Genomic DNA, 20338 nt, shown 5'->3' with positions numbered 1-20338 from the left:
AAGTAAACTAATAAAATAGCCACTCAATAAGTATTTCACTTTCACGGTGTAGTTGAAAATTTACCACTTTTTTGCAATTGGTATCCCGTAGTCCAAAGCAATGAGTTCATGTCACTATGTCCTTGTGGAGAAAGAAGTGCTGAAAGAAAAGCGTTTTTGAATTGCAAGGATATAAATGACCTCAGAACTAACAACAGGCTTTAACCCATTGCAGATTGCAGTTCTACCTCTGTTCAACCACTGCTGCATCTTGGGAAATTATTGGGATGGCACACAGAGCACGCCCATGCGCTGTGCCCCCAAAAAAATAAGAACACGACCTTAAAATAAAGCGGTGTGAGGTTTTTGCTTATGTGGTACACTTTGTAATAGCAGGGAAACCAGTATGACACTTTTGCCATGTGTGCGTTTCAATGAAACCAAAATGCAAAGGCAATCTGGAAACAGAGTTGAGGTGGATAGGCCTCCCAACCACAGAGGAGAACCAGGGGCGATTTAGAACAGCAAACATGACAACTGTTGCTCATGAAAAGTCATACTTGTGTGCACATATACACGATAACCGCTGCCGTATTATTTCTGAGAAGCATTGGAAAACCGCAACACCAACACCCCCATTCCGACCTCCCTTCCGCAGATACCGATGGTTGCAAACAGATCTACTTTGCTGAGCATAAAGAGAAACAGCATAATGTCCTATTTTTTTTTCATGTGCATCTGCCGATATAGATCACAGCTAAATGTGGCTTTTTGTGTAAGAACAATTTATATCACTAAGGCTGCGCAAAACAACATTAGTGCGAAACAGCCAGATAAACAATCTGCACCTCTCTGCTTGTCACGAAAACTAACATCAAGATACAGATTGGAACATGGTAACAAGAGAGGTTTGCATGACAAAACTATGAACAAAATGTGCACTATTTTTAGGATTCTTGAAATCTTTTCAGTTTGGTTGGTCTCACAGCCAATAAGGTCTTTTAAATGAAGGCTCTTCATTAATGGAGCACTGATGTCAGGATTGCCATCTAGTTGCTGAACTATGTCTTTTTGGTGGAAAATGTGCATTTGAGCTGCGTTTTCTCACAAACATGTCTCTGTCCTACTGCGACCTGAGAAGTTCAGAAGTCAAATATGTCTTCGGGGTGCCACTTGGACTTCCAAGTGCTGTGTCTCTCACTCTTTCTCGACACAGGCTTATTCCTGTGAGGTGGAGGCCCTCACTGACTCCAGTGAAGAGTCTCAGTTATGAAGTCCTGGTCCTGGCTCACGTCGTGTAAGATGAGGGAGTAATGGAACAGAGCAAAGACATGGCCTCCTCCAAGGCTCCTTAAGGCAATCACTGAAAAAGAACTTCCCGTGAGGTCTTTAAAAGTTCTGTGTGGACCCCTTTTCTACATTACGTTCTGAATGAAACGGCTCTGAAAAAAGCTTTCTAATGTTATTAGGCTTCTGTGAGGCGCCCTGTGTCAGGGCATTCAATGTAAAACCTTTGAGGAGAACTCAAAAAGGGCTCATGGCAGCACACCTTTATGTTAGAGGCGCAAACGGCGAGCAGCCACGGCGGTCGAAGCACGGTAGATTAGGCCACATAGCAGCGTATTGGTGGTGGTGGTAATAGCGTGGTCCTTGAGTAGGGAACTGGTCGACAGGACCACAGCCATTACCACCCACACTATTTTATGTTTTCCTTTTTTGTTTGGGGGGAGTGGGGAGGTGTGTGTGTGGGGGGTGGGGGGGGGGGCGGTGGAAAACAAACAGAAAGAGGAGAATAAAGGCTTCGTGGCAGGGGCTGGAGGGGAGGACCAGCGGAGCCCCACACAAAGCCCGGCCCTGAAAATAGCCTCCTCGCACAATGTGACCTGCCACTCTCTCCATGAGATAATGTCTAATTGAAAACAGTGTGGCCATTGTGCCGCTGTCACCGGCTCCATTGTCCGGCTCCCCCTCCCCCTCCTCCTTTCTTTCCATTGACGCGGCGCGATTGTTCCCCTCCATTGTGGCTCGCTCGGCCTGCTCTCTCTCTAGCTCTCCCTCCGTATTGTTATAATTTCATTAGTCGTTTGTTTTCTGTTCCCCTTCTCCTTTTGCTCCCCTGCAGATCTTTTGTTCAGACACATTTGCAGGCACTTCATATTGAGTCACCTCCGGGCGTGTGTGTGTATATGCATGTGTGTGTGTGTGCGTGTGTGTGTGTGTGTGTGTGTGTGTGGGGGGGGGGGGTTTGTGTGTGCGCGAGTGTATGTGCCTGATGTTTATTTCATGGAGAGATAAACAGGATGCAGAAACGTGGCTTATTTTGTTCACTTAGAGTGGCTGATGAGGTTGCAGCATGATGTATGTTATGAGCCCTTGACTGGTCGACTCTTAAAGTGTCTCTCAGAGGTAATGAGCTTTTTCCCAACATGTCTTTCGCCAAGGCATTGGGGTTCCTGAGAAAATGGGCCTGTTTGTTCACACATTTGCCCGAGCAGGTTATCTGCAGTTTGTCACCTACAACTTGAATGTGGACACCTGGACTATATAATCCGCCCCCTCCACACACACACACTCACGCCCCTGTACAATTCTTTGGCCAAAGAATTCAATGCAGCCATGTATCCTTGTTTTTCCAGGCTTATTTTGAACAATTAAAGTTCTTATCAGAACCTGCATATTATTCTACGTGTTAATAGGTGAAAAATGAAGGCATTGTGCATTGTGACTGCCCTGTTAAAACAAGATAAGAGCAGTGATGTTTGAGAGAGAGAGAGAGAGAGGGATAGTGAGAGAGAGAAAGAGAGAGAGCCTGCTGCACTTTGCACGACACAGACCAGTGATAGACCAGCACCAGGTCAGTGGAGTTTCCCTATTTTACCACTTTTTAGGCTGTGGTGTAAATGTACTCCATTACAATTACGATATTACAGAGAAAGGCTAATGATGGACAGCTGCACCATACTATACATTCTATGTGGGTCAGTACCTAGTAATTATTATCATGGCAATTATCATCACCATGACAGCAAAATTCTCCATCAATAAACAGACCCCGAAAGAGACAACGATATTACAGAACTGAAAGTAAAAAAAAAGAACTCTCACGAGATGTTTATAATAAAATATCCCTCTCCAAATACTCAACACCAATTCTCTGTGCCATGTGTAAAAATATAAGTAAGTGCCATGTGGGACCATTGACTCCACTCAGACAAACTGAGAAGGTGTAGAAGGTCAGTGTCTGCATCTCCTGCATAATAGGCATGCTTAAGGAGCGCAGTCTACAATGCACAGCTCTAATAATACACAAGGCGTATCACTTGCACCGAGATGAATGCAAGGCTATTACTAGTAACCACTATTAGCTGGCCTCAGTGAGAGTTGGGTAAGATCCACCATAAGGAAAAATCAAGGGTCGACATGAAGTGAGATGACTGTTTTTTCCACAACATGGATTTCAATGAGAGAATTGTGTGTACCGCTGTTTGTTGACCATGGAGGTGATAAATCAGTTGGCAGGATACATTAGACTGTTGCTTTTTGTTGAGTGGTTGCAGATAAGTGGCATACAACTGGGCAGGGCCAAGCCGGTCTGTCCAAACAAGAAAGACGGTGGGGGATTAACAATCGCAATTGCAGTCATAGGGACAAATGAAAATAGAAACATCAGAAAATGAAGAGCTAAATCGAGACATCTTTGTGCGTGTATGTGTGTGTGTGTGTGTGTGTGTGGGGGGGGGGGGGCGGGAGGAGGGGAGAAAGACGTTCAGGTCTGAGAGAGGGGAGGCAGCAGGTGAGAGGTCAAGAGGTCAAAGGGGATGGCAAAGTCGAGGAGAACAAAGAGTTTTGAAGGAACAGGAAAGCTCCCGGGAGCCAGACGATAGCAATCTGACCTGGGTAATTTTTCCGTTGGCTTTATATGGTGCGCCAGAGAGAAAGGGAGAGAGGGGTGAACGAGGCAGGAGGAACCTGAGGGACAATACTTAGGAGTCTGTGATGGAAGTAAGGGCATACCTTAGTTAAAGGGCACCATGTTGTCTGCACAGCTTTGAAATTGCACCACTTCCTTAGACACAAAGCCACCAAAAGGATTTCCAGCTTGATCCAGGAACTTTCTCCCAAACATGAGCTGTTAGGGTGCCTGTTGAGTTAGAGAATGGAGTATCATAAGAACTGATTACCACACTCGAGGAAAATTAAGGAAAACATGATGTAAACCCTGCATTATGAACAGACCATGTTGTCTGATCTGGTCTAATCTGATGTGATCCATCAGATTCTGTAACATTCATTTTTGATGAATAAAGATTGAACTGATAAACTAATTCTGATTCTGATGCTGTTTAATAAAAAAAGAGGGTAGGTAGAGAGAGGGAGAGGTAGAGAAAAGAGGAATGACAGTATTATGGTAACGGTAACAACAGGTGTGCACCTCGGTGGTGGTGGTAAACTTGTGCACCATTTGCTGCTTTTGGAGTCAGCACCTTGTTTCCTGCGAGCGAGTGTGTGGCTGAGCCTGCAGTAATGAGCTGCCTCGCTTCTGTGATTGAGACGCTGTTTCCGCCTCAGATTGATAATCCTATCTATGGAGCCCCAAACCACTGAGTTCCCCCTCTGCAGGGCACCAACCACATACTCCCAGCCCACCTCCCCTTCCTGTTGTAACCTCTCTCCTGTCACGTCTCAACAGGCATTCAGAGCAAGAGGACAGGTAACACTGCTCTCATAAGTGGGTCCCCTACTAGCCTCCCTAACACATGGGCTCTGTTTTTAAACTTGTATTATTGTTAAGGTGAGAGATGGGCCAATTCAAAGCACATATATGAATGTCAAATATGCAAAACCCAGTGACCACATCTCAGTTTGCCAGGATGGAGGATGGGGTTGTGCCCCCGGTATATATATCTCTTCCTCTGCTGAATCATTTTTTTCACTGATGGAGAGAATTTTCTCCTTTACATACTTCAACAAAAGACCGTATAAAACATTTTAAATAGACAGTTTGAAAACAGAGATGACACCGCTGCTTGATGAACCTGGTTCCGTTGGCCTTGATCCATGCCCTTTTTTGGTACGTCACCAGGCACAAACAGTCTATTTCACTACAGCTAGCTACCCAAATGAAAGACAAACTAAAATGATTTAGTGCGGCATTGTCGAGATTTTACCCTCACTATAAAATTCCTAGAAACAGTAGCCCACAACGGAGTATGCCACTACAAGAGATAGGCCTACTGTTTGGATGAAGGCCACTCCCAGGCTGAGGGGAACTCCCAGGCTGACTCGAACGATGTATCGAACAAGTTCGCATTAACAAATAACAAGTCAAACGGTAAAAGTTGTGGTTTAAGATATTAGTGTGAAGAATGGGGGATATTCGTATTTTGCTGCACAAAGTGTTTAAAGTTCATGGTTGGAATGTGTGACATCTGCTGTAACCAAATCGGTAGGGTTGATATATTCTAGTTGCCATCCAGTGAGCTATCTGGTTAACAGTTTGCGGAGGGCGAAAAGAAAGCACTTATTTTGATCAGTCAGTTCAGCCAACAACCGGCTAGCGCTTGCAATGCAAACCTGTTCTTTATGTTAGCTATACTATTCAGGCCAGTGCATGTTTTAACAGCTGCAAAACATAGCCCAATAGGCTTAATAGTCTACTGTGGGCCTAAGTTACATAGGCAACTGTGTTTCGTGATTTATTTTCATGAATAAAAACCAAGAACCCATTTAAGAACCCCCCCTACTGATTTTTTCACAAATTGCACCCTGTACCCCACAATACATCATGATCAGCTCGTGAGGAAAAACTCAGTATAACCCCAACATTGAAACTCAGTATCCGCACGAACATGACTTATGTTCGTACGGGCGCTGTTGCACTACAATGTGTACTACACTAATATAATAATATAATAATATAATAAATAAATGCATAATATTCGCCAAATATTAGAAACAAAAATGAACTACAATTTTTCTAATTAAGCAAATAAATATATTTAAATCCCAAATTGGATCAAGTGACAGCACAGAAACACACCTCCCTCTTGTGGCTGTCCTGGATCATTACATGAATATCAACACAGGACGAATGGACCCGTAGACTAGAGCATCTCCACCTCCCACTGATTGTAAAATGTTTTTAAACCCACACGTGTGATAGGGTTGATTACTCATTGTTTATTTGGGAGGTTCATGTTTAATGTCGATGATTCATTTTGTGTTTTAGGTGCTTGTTTAACCCAATGTCTTACATTAATGAGTTGTCCACTGAGCTGAGTATGAAGATTCCTGTCCCAGTGTTGGGGCCAAGTGCATATCAGCTCTGTATGTCTACGTCCCTCTTCTCTTGTTGATAGTCAGGTGATCTCTGCACAACTGGGGTAGAGATGAGGGTAGCTCACTGTTCTTGTAAACTCATGTCATGCAGAGACAAAGTGAAATGATTTGGAGAAGTTGAATTTGTGAGACATGCTATGCTAGAAGGTTTACGATTCTGAATGATTAACTGATATGACAATTATGTACATGTATTCTGATGTGATGTCAATTTGGGTATAAGAATCAATACTGCTAAGAACTAAACAGAGACCAGTTAAACAACTTTGTGAAGTTACACTCTCCCTCCATGCATAAGTGCTAGAACGAAGCCTTGTCCTCTGATTGATCGCTAACCGAGTCTCCTCTGTGGTAGGAACAATTACCACATGTTAGAAATACCTAAACAAGCTGGCTGAGTTGCTAACTTAAAACAATCAGTCTTGAGCAAGCGTTGCATTGCAGGCTGTACTGTCAGGACTATTTGTGTATAAATCGATGCATTGAAAAACAAAATAATAAGTCAAACATGGTAAGAAACAAACCAAAAATCTTTAATGGTAGAGATTATCAAAAAGCTTTCACCACCATAGCTAACACAAATCACAAGTGTCTGCTTAAAACAAACACAAAAAAAAACCTCATCCATACAACTTTATTAAAAGAAAAACGGGGGGAAAAAACAACAAAAACAAACAAAACTCAGACAGTCCACATCACGGGTAGGTGCTTAGGGGACGGCGGCCACACTCTGTAGTAGGGTAATGTTGTCTCCTTTCAGCATGACCCGACCTGTGGAAGACAGAATGTGTCAGATTTTTCTGCCTTGAGTAAAAAAAATGCTCTCTCTTGATCAATATTATCTGAATGAATTACTTGTATTACTTGTCGCACAACATTATCCTGACACATACTTAATGTCTTGCTTTGTTAAAGACTACAATTTCCAAAGGTACACAGGAAGAAGTAAACCATAAACAAGGCTCTAGCATGGGTATGTTCAGACGGTTCATTAGTGCAGGCTAACAGAAGAATTACTCCAAAATGGCCATTTCTAGTTCTAACATGTCATCACAGTTGATTATTGTTACAAAATGTTATCATTACTATTTTAGATTTTCAGCTGTCTGATGAAAACTTCCCTAAATTGTGCTACTGTACTATCCATGAGATCAAACATGTGGTCCATCCTGCCAGAAACTAAAAATATAGACCAGTAATAGTAATAGAACACATCACACCACTGATCGGATCCACACCATCTCATAATCCAATTAATGGAAGCGAAAAGCTTTACTTTTGCATCATATTTGCTACTACACTGTCAGTTCATGTATATATATATATTTCTGAACAGAAACTGCCTAACTTCTACAGCTTAATAAACTAGGTTTGCTGGGGTAGTGGGACAACTGCAGTCTTACCCAGGGGCTTCCTGTTCTTGGTTTTCATGTGGACCTCCTCTGCATCATCCAGAACCAGGTTCATGTATTCATCAAAGCCCTGGAACATGCAGTACACTTTAGATAAGCATGTTCAGAGGAATAAGGCACCAAATCATTCCAAAAACAAGACTTCCATCTGTTTAGTTACAACTACCTATTAATGGTAAAAGAAGCACCAAAATTGATGGTTGGATGGACAAAGACAACCTCGGTAGTCTACAAGCTTCTTAAATATTGTGACAGATTCTAGTGATTTGAGTACATCAAATATTTGACCCAGACCCTGAGACTCTGTGCTGAAGGAAGAGCTTTGTTGTGGCACACAAAAGAACATGCAAAATAAATACATCTTGCTCTTGCTAACTATTGGGGTTAATGCCTGAGAAAGGCAGGAGACCACCCCAAGAGTTCCATTTGCTGTGGACTTGCCATCCAGCCATAGACATACATTCAGAATGGGAATGAAAAACCTGACGTACAATGATACATCCTTCTATCCGCATGTTGACCTGTTCATAGAGCCAGACCTGAATACGGGACCGCTAGAAAGACAAGAAAATTGACAATTTAACACACATTTCAACTTCCAAATTCTAAAAGGAGAAAAACATTTTCACCCTCCGATTGTCCTTGGGTCATAGTGACCAAAACAAAAACTATTTTCAAACATTGCAAAATGATAGAAATTGGTCATGAACACCTTTTCTCTTTAGGTTAATATGCCCCGAAGTAACTTCTGATGTGGAACAAGCTATATAAACATATTGGTGATGCCACTATTTCTCCTATGCCCACCTTCATTATATTAGCATGTGATCATCACATTTCTATTAATGACAGTAGAAGACCACTTCACCACTCAATTTTTCACTATTTAGGGGTACTATTTTAGGGGCCGTGAATCTTGGGCTGCAGACAGATAGTTTGTTTAGGAAGGTTCCTAACTGTCATGACGTTTTCCAAAATCAAGGAAAAGTAGTTAGAAATGGACATAAGACATACTTTTTGACTATCCGTCCACAGCCATAGTTTAACTTATGTTCACAACATTTTCCCACAATTTGCAATGCATGTGGGCTTCTCGGGGCACTAGAGGGAGACAAAATCGGCTGATTTTGCACCTATTAGGTTGAATTTGATACAATTACTTGTAACACTGTAAATTGTAAAGCTGTACTTAAATATAACAGTAATTTATAAGAAAATTAAATCCCAGGCCATAATGACCAAATGGGTGTTATTTTTTACTTAGGACAATAGGAGGGTTAAACTCAATATCTTTAACATTTTCTAATAATCTTCAGTAAGATTCTCACCTCCACAACAAACAACTCAAACAAATCAAACTTCAGGGTTTTAGGTAATGACAATAGCAATACATTTCACATTAATGCATAACTTTTCGTTCTTGTGAAATCCATAATTATCATCATCATAACAATTTCTACATTAGGCCTATTCTTACTTAATTGTATACTTACATTTTGAAGATACCTGAAAATTAGATTCTGTGGGGTTGGTTAAGGAAAACATGAACAAGTCGGAACGAGCAGACTAAATAAGGATAATCGTACTCAGTGTAGCACAACATAACACTGCTAAACTTGCTAGCTGAACTTACTGCTAACAGGTTAGCTGTTGGGATCAGGCAAATTAATATTTAATTACTGTACTGACATTAGCAACGCAACGAAAATCATTTGCAGACACTGTTTTGCACATTACTTTACAGTCTGAAATCATATATACCAACAAGAAATGACAAAAACGTATAAATGATAAATGTTTGTTGAGAGCATGCAAGCTCATGTTAGCTCGCTAAATTAGCTTGAAATCGTATATGAATGAAAGAGAAGGCCAGATTCCTGGTGAAAGCTGCCGCGTGCAAAGGATACAATAGGCTGGACCATAACCTTCTGGATCTTCTGTCCTTGTCCCCGGTACGCCATTCTGTTTTAAATATTACTGTGTTTGCCAGCAAAAAAAAAAAGGATTTCGTATTACTGTACTGCCCTACGATTTGCGCGGCGACGAAACCTTCACGTTGGTTTGTTCAGCAATGGCGCGTTTCCGGGTTCTTCTTCTTTGTCGTTTAACGGCAGCCGGCATCCTTACTGTTGCATTGCTGCCACCTTGTGGATCAATCCATTACGCCACCATGCTCAAATCATATTAATTAATTTAGAAAGCCATATTTTCCCCCTTTTATCCGCCCCAATTTCTAAAATACTTTTAACTGATACCTCTGTCAAACCAATAGTCCGCATTATTTTTGTACATGTTTCTTCTCACTCTTTGCCGTGTACCTCCTGCATGATATAGGTTGTTTCTAGTTGTTGACACTCCTGACATACCTCAGCTGGATGCTTTCCTATGACATTAAGTCTATTTAGGTAGGTGTGACCGATTCTCATACTACTCATTCATGCAGACTAAATTGCATCACCAACATTGTAGGTAAGTGTTGCCCACTGCGCATGCACCACATTTCGTGGCATGGCTATTGCCTTGCAGTGGACATTTAGGTAAAACGACAGTTATGCTGTTTCTTTCTCTCCCCGATTCTTCCTGGGGAATACTAAAGTTTAAAACTAGGCATCATGTAACATTACTTGACAGGTTGATTATATAATGCAAATGTTTAAAACAGGTGTAGCATGCACCTTGTTCAATATTTAGGGAATCCGCTACATTTTCACGATGTAAGTATTCTGCCTTCATCAGTTGACTTAAAACTATGCAGCTCTCAGTAAGTGTCTGTGACCAACCAAACTCAAAAAAATTCTCATAAAAGATTTTTTTTATTATTTACAAAGACTTATACAACAGGATTGAAGATGAAGAGGAACCAAAAGAAATTAACGACACAGTAACTCATATACGAGATACTTCTAGAGAAGTAATTATGCGGCAACAAAATAAAATGAGACAATAGCACAGGATACAGTTTAACAGAGAAAAGTATTTGTAACCTGTACAGCAACCATCAGACAGCTCAAGTGTAGTCCCTGAGAAGCATTTTTTCAAGCCATAATTGTAACTGAAAGAGTGTAGATACAACATGGTCCCTTGAAGTAATGTGGAGAATAAAAAGCAGATGCCAGTGATGCACAAACAAAAACAAAACAAAAATCTTAAGAAGGGGACTGCGCATGAACACAAAAAGACCACAGGCATGTCAGATGTTTAGGAACTCTATGGCTTTGAGCTTCAAGGGGTAAGACATTAAAGAGTCACTGATCACATTTTCTTGGGCTAAGAGACTGAGATAACAATGAATTTAAAACGAAAGGGGGGGGGAAATACAACTCTGTACATGATTTGAAACACAGAGCACATTAAAGATTCCTGGGTGGTGTAACTTCACTTTGTTGAGCCAGCCCTGTTCCATGTCTCTGAAGCTTGATGTTTGCATACATAGTATACGGAATAACCAACACGATTCCCCTACTCCAGGGGAGTCTAGTCCAACTCTCTACCTCAGCCCTGCTTTCTTGGGAGAATGGTTCTGAGAGAGGGCTTGATTCCTCAACAAAGCTGAGTCAACATCAGCTTATCAATGAGCAAAACAAAACCCCCCTTTTTGTATTTTTATGAGATAAAGGGGACCATAAAAAAAGCCTTTAAATTAAAAGCACTGAAATATTATCCAACACAAATTAAAACCAAATGCAACAGAGTTCAGTTTAAAAGGGAAATGGTGGCATTTTTTTTTTTTTTCAGTAACAGTGAATAAGAAGGCGTGCAGGGGGCTTGTCTTGAGTGTTTTCTTTCAGCTACCAATCATCTCCGACAATTCTAGGAGAAGGTCATCCTCCCCCTTGTCAGGCCCCAGATCGACTTCATCGTCCATCTCAAACTCATTGATCAGCTGTTCAAAGTCATCCACATTAGAGGTGCTGGACGTAACAGAGGTGTTGATGCGGGGAGTGGTGGTGCTTCCCTTGCGTGCCCTCGTCTGGTTTGGGGTCTTCGGCACAGGAGGGCTGGAGGACAAAGCAGACATACATTTTTTTTCTCAAATTCATTAATGCGTTTCCTCCATGTTCTGGAACCTCAAACCTGCGGCAACTTTCCATTGAGACAATATTAAATCGCTCCACTCCCCCAAAAACAGTAAGACCACATACGATAGATCTATGAGGTTTCAGAAATAAAATTATTTGACAACTCACCTCTGAGGGGCAGTCATGAGGTTCTCCGCTGAGCTGTTGGATGTGGGTGTGGCCGGGCTCTGCTCAAACACAGGCACAGTCTGGAGGTCGTTTTTCTGTGTGTTACCCTCGACAGCAGAGCTGCTGATGGCATGGCCCTGGAGGGGAATCTGGGTGGCCGCTGCTTCTAACGCAGATGGAGGAGCGGGTACAGACACCTGCAAACAGAAATCAGGTAAGGCCATCAACACACCATACTAAAGCCCCAGGGCACTTAAGTGGAGAGACTGCCTCCTGTAGTTTTCATTAGTGAAGGTGTGAGGTAGGTCTAATGACAGGGACTGCTTGAATAGTTGACAAGGTCAGTGATGAGGGTTAGAGAGGAGCTGTGTTGCCATCTCACCTCAGAGCGTTTGCAGGGCGGCTCCTGCAGCTCGGCGGCTTCTTCAGCGGCAGCAGCCGGGCTCAAGGGTTTTACCGCGGCAACAGCTGACCCCTTGCCGGCCGCCGCCTTCCTCTTCTGGCCCGGCCGCACGTGTGCAGACGGCTTCATAGAGGATGGCTTCATAGAGGATGGCTTCACCACTGGCTTCACATTTACCTTGGGTTTCACTGCAAAGAAAATCACAAGGAGATGTTAATGCCTGTTACCTGCAGTCACATGGCCTGACAGCCATTTTAAAACCAGATTGTTATAAAAAAAAAAAAAAAATAATAATAAAAAAGACATCCTTCATAAGGGGAAGAGTGTGGGGCATTCAACGGCATGAAAAACAGGGGCTCTCAAGAGATTTTGGGTCTTTACCTTTATTCTCAGGGGACTTCTTCAGTGGGCCGGTCTCTGGGGCTGTGTTTGGTTGCGGCGTTGCTGAGACAGGGATCTGCTGGACCGGCAAAGGGGCGGGGGCCGGGGCAGGGGTGGGGGCTGGAGCAGGAGCTGCAGCGATCCTAGGCCTTTTCACCAAGCTCACAGGCAGGTCTTTGGGACCTGCGCTTGCAGCGACAAGGGGCTCAGCATTGAGGACGGCAGGGGCCACATTGGGCTTTACAGTGATGCGCTGGCGGGCAGGGGCAGGGGCAGGGACAGGAGCGGGCGGGCTGGGCGCCGGGGTGGTGATGGTGGTGGTGTTGGTCACCGTGATGGGCTGCTTCTGGGCAGCTGGTGTGGCCTGGGACTGGGTGGCTTCCTGTTCCTGCCTGCGCAGCTGCTTCTCCTGCATGATCTCCTCAAATGTCTTAACCTTCACCGAGCTGGAGTCTGGCCGCACCTTCTCAACAGCAGGAGCCACAGCTTTCCCATTGGCCAACGTCTAGGGCACGGAAAGAGGACAGCTTAGGGCTTAGTCGTTCAGCAAAACAACTTAAGATATCTGACATGGTTTAAAAGGAAAAGCATCTCACCTCATTAAATCCACCATCTTTGGGCTTCTCAGGCAGCTCAGCAAGTTTCTGCACTTTGACATCAGCTGATGCTGAAGAGTCAAGTACAACATGCAAGATGATCAATATATTTCACTTGGAATTCGACCACAAATGAATAAGAAATAAGCTTAACAGGAACTGCAGTAATAAAAGCATACCAGGTGAAGGTGTTTTGATACGCAGGATTCGCTTCTTGTTAGGGGCTCCTCCTTCTTCAGACCCCGACGATGAGCTCTGGTCCTGGGCAGGAGGGCTCTGGGCCTGGGCTTCCAGTCTGGCTGCCTTCTCCTGCCGGATCTGCTCCAGGGTCTTCACCCGCACCCCGCCGCTTGGCTGGGCCGGAGCGGAGGGTTTGACAACGGGTGTGGCCTCTGGAGTCTCTTTACTCACAGGTTTGGTCACCACATGCACCTTCCTCTTCTGCAGCTCCTGCTTTTTCTTGGCAAGGAGGGTCTCGGAGAAGCTCTTCGTGATCTTCTTGGGAGGGCTGTCGGAGGCCTGTGCCTGGGACTTGGCGGCCTTCTCCTGCCGAATCTCCTCCAACGTCTTAATACGAATCTCTCCAGTAGGGCCCGGCTGGCTAGTGGCTGCAGGGCTGGGAGTGCTGCTGGACTCTGCATGCAGGCCCAGTCTCTCCCGCATTGAATGTGCACCTGAGGGACACAGAGCAAAAACCTCAGCAAAACTCATCAGCCTTAACAGCCAACACAGTCGCATATTTTGATAGGGGGGGGGGGGGATATAAGAGCAAGAGAGAAAAGTGTGAGTGTGAGCAAGAGAGATTAATTGTGTAGGCTTCTGCATTTTGACATTTTATGAACAGATTACAAAAATGTCCCCCAAACCTAACTGCCCATTCAGACACTCACCCCGCTGAGAGGGTTGGTCTGGATCCTCTGATCCATCCGCCCTCCCACCCAGGCGATGGGACAGGCTGCGCTTCACAGGCAGCTCCCCCTCCACAGGCGTGTCTGCAGAGAAGAACACCAGTGAGCTCCCATCACACTGCTGCAAACAGTAACCTACAGCCCCACCTTCTACCTACACCACTCACAGGGGGGAGAACATGGGTGTCATCTTACCATCGTTAAGTGTTCTTTTCTCAAGTCGATCCGTGATTCTCCACTTTCCTGCTTCTTCAGGACCTGTGGATGAGGGATTTCAGAGAAGCATGCTCACAAACCATGATCAAGACGACGGGGAAGGTAATTGGTTATATATACACATGGTTATTCGTTTGAGTATTTCTTACGGTTCTTGGCGGTGAAAAGTGCTGGGCGAAGGATGGAGCTCATGTTCTCCTTCTCTCCAGTGCTTGGTACTGTAAGCCCTGCATCCTCTGGAGGCACAAGCAGTCAATTTGAACATGAGTCATGGGTTAAATCATACACAATGTGCCTCGGTGCTGTGACGTGCCATCAAAGCTAGAAGACGATACTATCTTGATTACCTGCTCTCCTTAGACTGGCCTTTAGGGCTTTGCGCAGCCGGATCTCCTCCAGCGTCCGCACACCAAAGTTCAAGGAATCGTCTACGTGAGAAGGAGAGATGTAAACTAACGCCAATGGGATGAGGGAACACAGGCTTGATGACTACTTATTTACATTAGCTTTACCTTTGGGGCCCATCATCAGTTTCCTTGGAGAGGACATTCTGGACCGCTCATCTCCTTCCTCTGAGAACTGATCTGGAGATGTCAGGAACAGGAGTTAATGTTATTGACCATCTAGTCAAAACAACCCAGTTTTATTACTCCTGAACATCTACAGGAAAGAAAAATATTTCAGTCGGACATACCGTCCTCATCTTCGTCTTCGTCATCAATAGGGTTAATGACCACTGGTGGATGGGTGGGGCTGGGCACGTTCTCCTGCGTGTCAGCTTTTATGACACCGCGGAGCTGGGGGTTAGAAGGATTGGGGGGCTGAGGGGCTGGCTCTTCCTGCGTAGGCTCCTCCTCTCCGCCTTTCTTCACAGCTGAGCCTGCGGTAGCAAAAATCCAACTACTTAAAACCTGGAATGGCGTTACCCTAGTAACACTCACAACAGTGAGTGGAGCCTGCCTGTGAAATATTAAATCACCTGAATAGATACATGCATGTTACATTCATGGTTTTATGGACTAACCTTTATTGGGAGGAACAAAGACTCCGTCTATGAAACGAGCTCTCTCATGGTGAAAAGCGCAGTGGGACTTCTGGCATCCTGATGGCTGTCTCTCCCAGTAGCATGCTATCTCCTTCCTGTTTTTCTGTAGACAAGGTTTCAAGAAGATCCATCAAATATAGCACAAAGAAATTCCTGAGGATACCAAGATACATACTGGAGCTTATCTAGTGCCAATGAACCAGTTGAAAGTATGTACTGCTCACCTGAATCTCCATGTGGCGGAACTTGCAGACCTTGCGGAAGCAGCGATTCTCTTGCCACAGGCTGCACACCATCTCGCTGCCCATTGCGGCATCGCAGTGTCTGAACGGGCAGCTGTCGCCCTGCCACATAAGACACAAAACTTAGAAACTCTGAAGAAAGCTCAGGAGTATTACAGCCTTTATTACGAACTTTGGAAGCTTTTAAAGCCGGTTGACTAAGGAGCTCACCTTGCTGCACGTCGAGTAGTAGAAGAAGTAACAGTCATCACCGTGGTTGGTCATGCTGGGACAGGCAACTCTGGATCCTCTCACTGGCTGTCTCTTTCAGGGCCTGAGCTCTCTCTAACAACAGAAGTGCACACCTAGTTACAGCCTTGCACCACAATTGCATGCTCTGACACAGCTCCTGCTCCACTGCTTAACAGGCAGAAAACCCTTAACAGGCTGTAGTACGGATCTCAGCATGAGATGGGAAGAAAATGCAGACACGTGTGCTGTGTTCACCTGGAGCGGTTGAGAAGAATCCCCTGCTCTTCTCTTAAGTGCTGAGGTCCGAGATGGGGCAGATATCCTGAAGGAAGACTTGATCCGTGAGTAAAGAGTGAAAGCACGGCGAGAATAGATCCTACTGCTCCCGTTAGCCTGATCAACTATTATTCATCCGTGGTGCAAAAGTCTTTTTTTTTTCTTTCTTTTCTTTTTTTTTATTAATAGTGGACAAATGAAGACAATCTAGGGGTGAGAGGGATGATGAAGTAAATTTGAAAATAATCTTCTGGGTGGCTGTTAAGAGGGGAGGGCATCAAAAACTATAATAATAAAAAGGGGGGGGGGGGGATTAGGGCTTGTATCTTCTGATATCTGGGTCACTGACAGAAAAAAAAAGTGCTGACTGTAGGGGTTGAGGGTGGGCCTTTCAGAGAAATATGGAAAAGGTAAAGGATGAATACTGGGGGGAGAAAAAAATATAAAGGAGCAGAAAATGGCAATCTTCCAGAAATCTCAATCCTCTCCTCAGAAAAAAAAAGGAATTATTCCATATCCAGAAATCTTCAGAAAAGAGAAGAAGCTTCTTTACCTAAACATAGAAAAAAACAGAAAGACACTCCCCGACATACACCAACAGGTTCATTTAAAATGCTGGAATATTTGAGGTGAACTGGGCATGAGATGGGTTCTGGACACTGACCGCCGACACCCAAAGTATTTAGGCAATGATGTATTATTTATATCTTAAAATAATGCATGAACATATATGCAATATTTTAAATGCCCAGACACCAGAGTAACCTTGTGGCTGATGGAAAGACAAGAGTCTGACCCTCAGGCACAATCAGCCAACCTCTGGTTTTGATCCAGAAAGTAGGACTTGATGTATTTGACAAGTCATTTCATACATCAACACCGTGTTACAGTGTGGAAATACTGGCTTAGGTTATGTTACAAAATCTAAATACATGACAGGAGCTTTCTGACTCATTTTCAGGGATGTTACATTATATTTATCCATGGTGCTTCCATAAAGCCAAATAAGAGAGTCATTCGATGTTATGGGAAGTAATAACACGAGGCACTTCATTAATATGCTAGATAACAAATAAGTAGAATTAGAAAGTGTGGATCTACACGACTTCTGTGAGATCATAAACTGGCAATAATATTTGCAGCACATGGTTACTATGTCAAGCTAGCCACATTTACGTTATACCACTGTTGATGGGAGCTAACTAGCTAAAATAAATGCACAGAACAGAGAAGCAATAAGACTGTTTCTTTTACCAGAATTATTTGGAGAACGCGTTGTTCATCTTCACTCGTTGCTACTGCAACAAAAGGTTGGTCAGCGTTAAATATCTCCAAGTTATTTTCTGTAGTTACCTAACGCCAGCACTTCTATAAATATAGGTAACGTTAGCTAACCACACAGGGGTGTTTCGAAACGTTACACGGCAAGTCAGCTAGCAAGCCTGAGTTGCTTGCCAGCTAGCTAGTAACACTAGCTAATATGGGCCCTTCAACTGAACATTACCAAATACAATAGCTAACCAATGTTTGAATCAAGTCAGCATATCATAAAAGTTACGTTTACTTACAGTTATCAATTTAGCCTGAACAGAACAAGTCCTAGAGAATATAACAGTCCACAAAAGGAGAGCTAATGTTAACATTAGCGGACTCCAAACCAACAACGATTTATCAGTTAACGTTAGCTGTGTGAGGGAGGAGATGATAACATTACAAAGGCTTCCAGCCTGAGGTAGCTATCTATGTTATGCACTTCAAGACACACTGGAGACAACACGTTGTTAGCTTAATGTCATTGATCCGTGGTTCATCGTTGCAAGCAACCATTTCTTACTAGGAAAGTTAGCAAGCGACCATGCAAGCTAATGTTAGCTAAGTTACATATCATATGGACATTACTCAAAACTCTTGGTCGCTTTAGCTCATTGAGATACACAATGCTCCAACTAAATAACAACATAAAGTGTTTCAGTAAATCGAATTAATTACCAGTTTACTAAAAGGAAATAGTAACTATCCGTTCTATTTCTCGACGTCCACTCTGTCCTGTTCTTCTCTACTCGGTTTCTGGAAATAAGATGGCGTCGGCTGGACAGTCAGATCTACAACGGTAAACACCATAGACGTACATGTCTTTGGCAAAAAGACTATAATAACTCGCACATAACTTCCCTTCCTAAAACTTACATGAATGTCGAATTCCCTCTTGAAATATATTGTATATAAAACTATTTATGTTAAACAACACAAAGAGCTAAATTTCAGGAACAACTAACACTTGGTTTACAGCTTCAATATTTCGAATCCATTGACGTCATACTTCAGAGGAGGTCGGGCGAATATTGCAAACGCGCGTCTCACGTAGGCAATGTACACATGCTCTAACCTGTTAACATGGGCACCGAAATGAAGATCAACAGGTAACGCAGCTGCAACGCACACGCCACGCATCCAGTGTGAATTAGGCCTAATATGATTGCAGCAAAAAGTTACAGAATGATTAAGAAATTGTTAAATACCTAAATGCATTGCAGTACTGCTGTGTCTTGGTTGGATGTGTAGCCTACTCTATGCTGCGTTGCTACTGCCAGCCCTATTTTTCTGCACAGGTTTGCCTTTGATAATGGCTGTCAATACACAATCAGTTTGGTTTCATCTATCATTGATGAATGGTCTGAAAAGTGAGGACCAGAAATGACTTTCATTGCCCTCATTCAGAGCAAAGGCAAAACAGAGAGAGCACAACTGGAAACTACCAACTTATCGATATAATGTAATTATAGCCAACATTGGGATTCTGTATAGTAGCCTACACATGTAGCCTCCACTTTCCCCTTTCATAACATGCAGTTGCTAAAATGGTTAAAAGAAATATTCTTAATATTTCTGTCGTGTCTATGACACATAGCCCACACATCGAAACTGCAGTGAAAGGTGTCAGTTTATGTAATGTTGCTGGTATGATTTCAATATGACTATTAAAACATCTTTTTACTGTCTATTTTTGATGAGAAGCGCTATCCTAATGCTTAATACCTCACGCGTGCAAAAAAAGAGCTCCATGCCGAAACGCACGTAAGCAGTGCATGCTATAAAGCGGGATTTACCCCGCGTTTCTCATAGTGTGGGGCGCGAATGGACTCGATGAACGGGAGATTTTCCCGTTGCAATGCCTTCCTTTATAGACAATAACGATCATACACCCCCATCGCACTAAACAACCATACTCAAACAAAGAAATATTGTATTAGCCTATTAAGTATTGTTTTGTATTAATTAGCCTGTTGATTACAGGGGAGACTTTTGTTTAGGCCTACTGCTCCAGGTCCGAAGTGTCCCATATTCTGAACTCCGGGGTTATCTCTCCACACTGGTTGCACAGAGTTCAACTTTACAGCAACATAACTTTGCTCCGGTCTGATCTGATCTATCCCTGTGCATCACCGTTCTCTCTCTCTTTCGCTCGCGCTCTCTCTCTCTCTCACTCTACCACACCCACCCTGTAGCCTATGTGTTGCTCCATTATACAACACTGTATTAACATTAGATGGGGGACATGGATGAAAATGTGTCCTGGAACCATAGTGCGGACATTTTAATTGACGTGGAGTATTAATTGCAGGGGGACCAAACTTTCTGAAAAAACTATCCCGGAGCATGAAAGTGTAGTGGGCGATAGGCTAATATTGACGTTATGGATACATTTTTGACACGAAATACAAAGGTTGGTGATTCAGTACCAGTGGCGAAAAAGACAGCTGATCCACCAAAAAATCAACCTAAAAGAAAATTGAAAATTTCAATTAATTTGACAATTTTACATTACATTACATTTAGTCATTTAGTCATCCCAAGCGACGTACAAGGGAGATTTAAAGATTGGCCTACCATTGATAACACAGTTGTATAGTAGGCCCTTTTTCTTTATTTTTAGAACTAGGCAAGGATTGACACCATTGCACTTTTATTTTCTCTATTTCTGAACTGATTTTATTTGTTATTGATTTTCTCCATTTTTGAACTGATGTTATTTGTTATTGATTAAGATTTAGAACATCATTATTTCAATAAATTTGGCTTGAAAAGGCCCCCTTGTTCAAAGTTGGGAATGACAGAAAATGTC

General features: G+C 43.2%; 2 protein-coding genes across 14 annotated transcripts; both read right to left on the bottom strand.

Annotated features, from left to right (window-relative positions):
• Positions 1-6830: 6830 nt before the first annotated feature.
• Positions 6831-9833, bottom strand: snrpe (small nuclear ribonucleoprotein polypeptide E). The gene is made up of 5 exons (XM_031568201.2): positions 9638-9833; positions 9224-9250; positions 8222-8284; positions 7722-7800; positions 6831-7089 (listed from the first exon to the last, which is right to left on the bottom strand). Exons 1-5 carry the CDS (start codon positions 9689-9691, stop codon positions 7028-7030), a joined length of 285 nt encoding a protein of 94 aa, XP_031424061.1. The 5' UTR covers positions 9692-9833; the 3' UTR covers positions 6831-7027.
• Positions 9834-10524: 691 nt separating this feature from the next.
• zc3h11a (zinc finger CCCH-type containing 11A) lies at positions 10525-18572 on the bottom strand. Of its 13 annotated transcripts, none has more exons than XM_031568192.2 (18): positions 18205-18572; positions 17470-17513; positions 16195-16768; positions 15919-16032; positions 15691-15810; positions 15446-15569; positions 15116-15301; positions 14934-15005; positions 14769-14849; positions 14571-14657; positions 14401-14463; positions 14188-14289; positions 13477-13971; positions 13298-13368; positions 12702-13206; positions 12300-12508; positions 11918-12114; positions 10525-11728 (listed from the first exon to the last, which is right to left on the bottom strand). In XM_031568192.2, exons 4-18 carry the CDS (start codon positions 15970-15972, stop codon positions 11515-11517), a joined length of 2580 nt encoding a protein of 859 aa, XP_031424052.1. In that variant the 5' UTR covers positions 15973-16032; positions 16195-16768; positions 17470-17513; positions 18205-18572; the 3' UTR covers positions 10525-11514. The 13 variants fall into 13 exon arrangements, with proteins under 13 accessions (XP_031424052.1, XP_031424053.1, XP_042563810.1 ...); XM_031568193.2 differs by having other exon boundaries at positions 16195-16261; XM_042707876.1 differs by having other exon boundaries at positions 17470-17510.
• Between the last annotated feature and the right edge of the window lie 1766 nt (positions 18573-20338).

Source organism: Clupea harengus, chromosome 5 (genome assembly GCF_900700415.2).
Source record: "Clupea harengus chromosome 5, Ch_v2.0.2, whole genome shotgun sequence".
NCBI lineage: Eukaryota > Metazoa > Chordata > Actinopteri > Clupeiformes > Clupeidae > Clupea > Clupea harengus.
This window is presented reverse-complemented; position numbering and strand designations above follow the sequence as displayed.

Excerpts from the sequence above, each read along its gene's own strand:
- snrpe (XM_031568201.2), bottom strand. The coding sequence starts at position 9,691 with ATGGCGTACCGGGGACAAGGACAGAAGATCCAGAAGGTTATGGTCCAG. Across the intron at positions 9,251-9,637 it reads AGGTTATGGTCCAGCCTATT|AATCTAATTTTCAGGTATCT; the intron begins GTATCCTTTGCA and ends CCAACCCCACAG. Across the intron at positions 7,090-7,721 it reads CAAGAACAGGAAGCCCCTGG|GTCGGGTCATGCTGAAAGGA; the intron begins GTAAGACTGCAG and ends TGTCTTCCACAG.
- zc3h11a (XM_031568194.2), bottom strand. The coding sequence starts at position 15,972 with ATGACCAACCACGGTGATGACTGTTACTTCTTCTACTACTCGACGTGC. Across the intron at positions 15,570-15,690 it reads TCCGCCACATGGAGATTCAG|AAAAACAGGAAGGAGATAGC; the intron begins GTGAGCAGTACA and ends CCTTGTCTACAG. Across the intron at positions 13,369-13,476 it reads TATCAAAACACCTTCACCTG|CATCAGCTGATGTCAAAGTG; the intron begins GTATGCTTTTAT and ends TTGACTCTTCAG.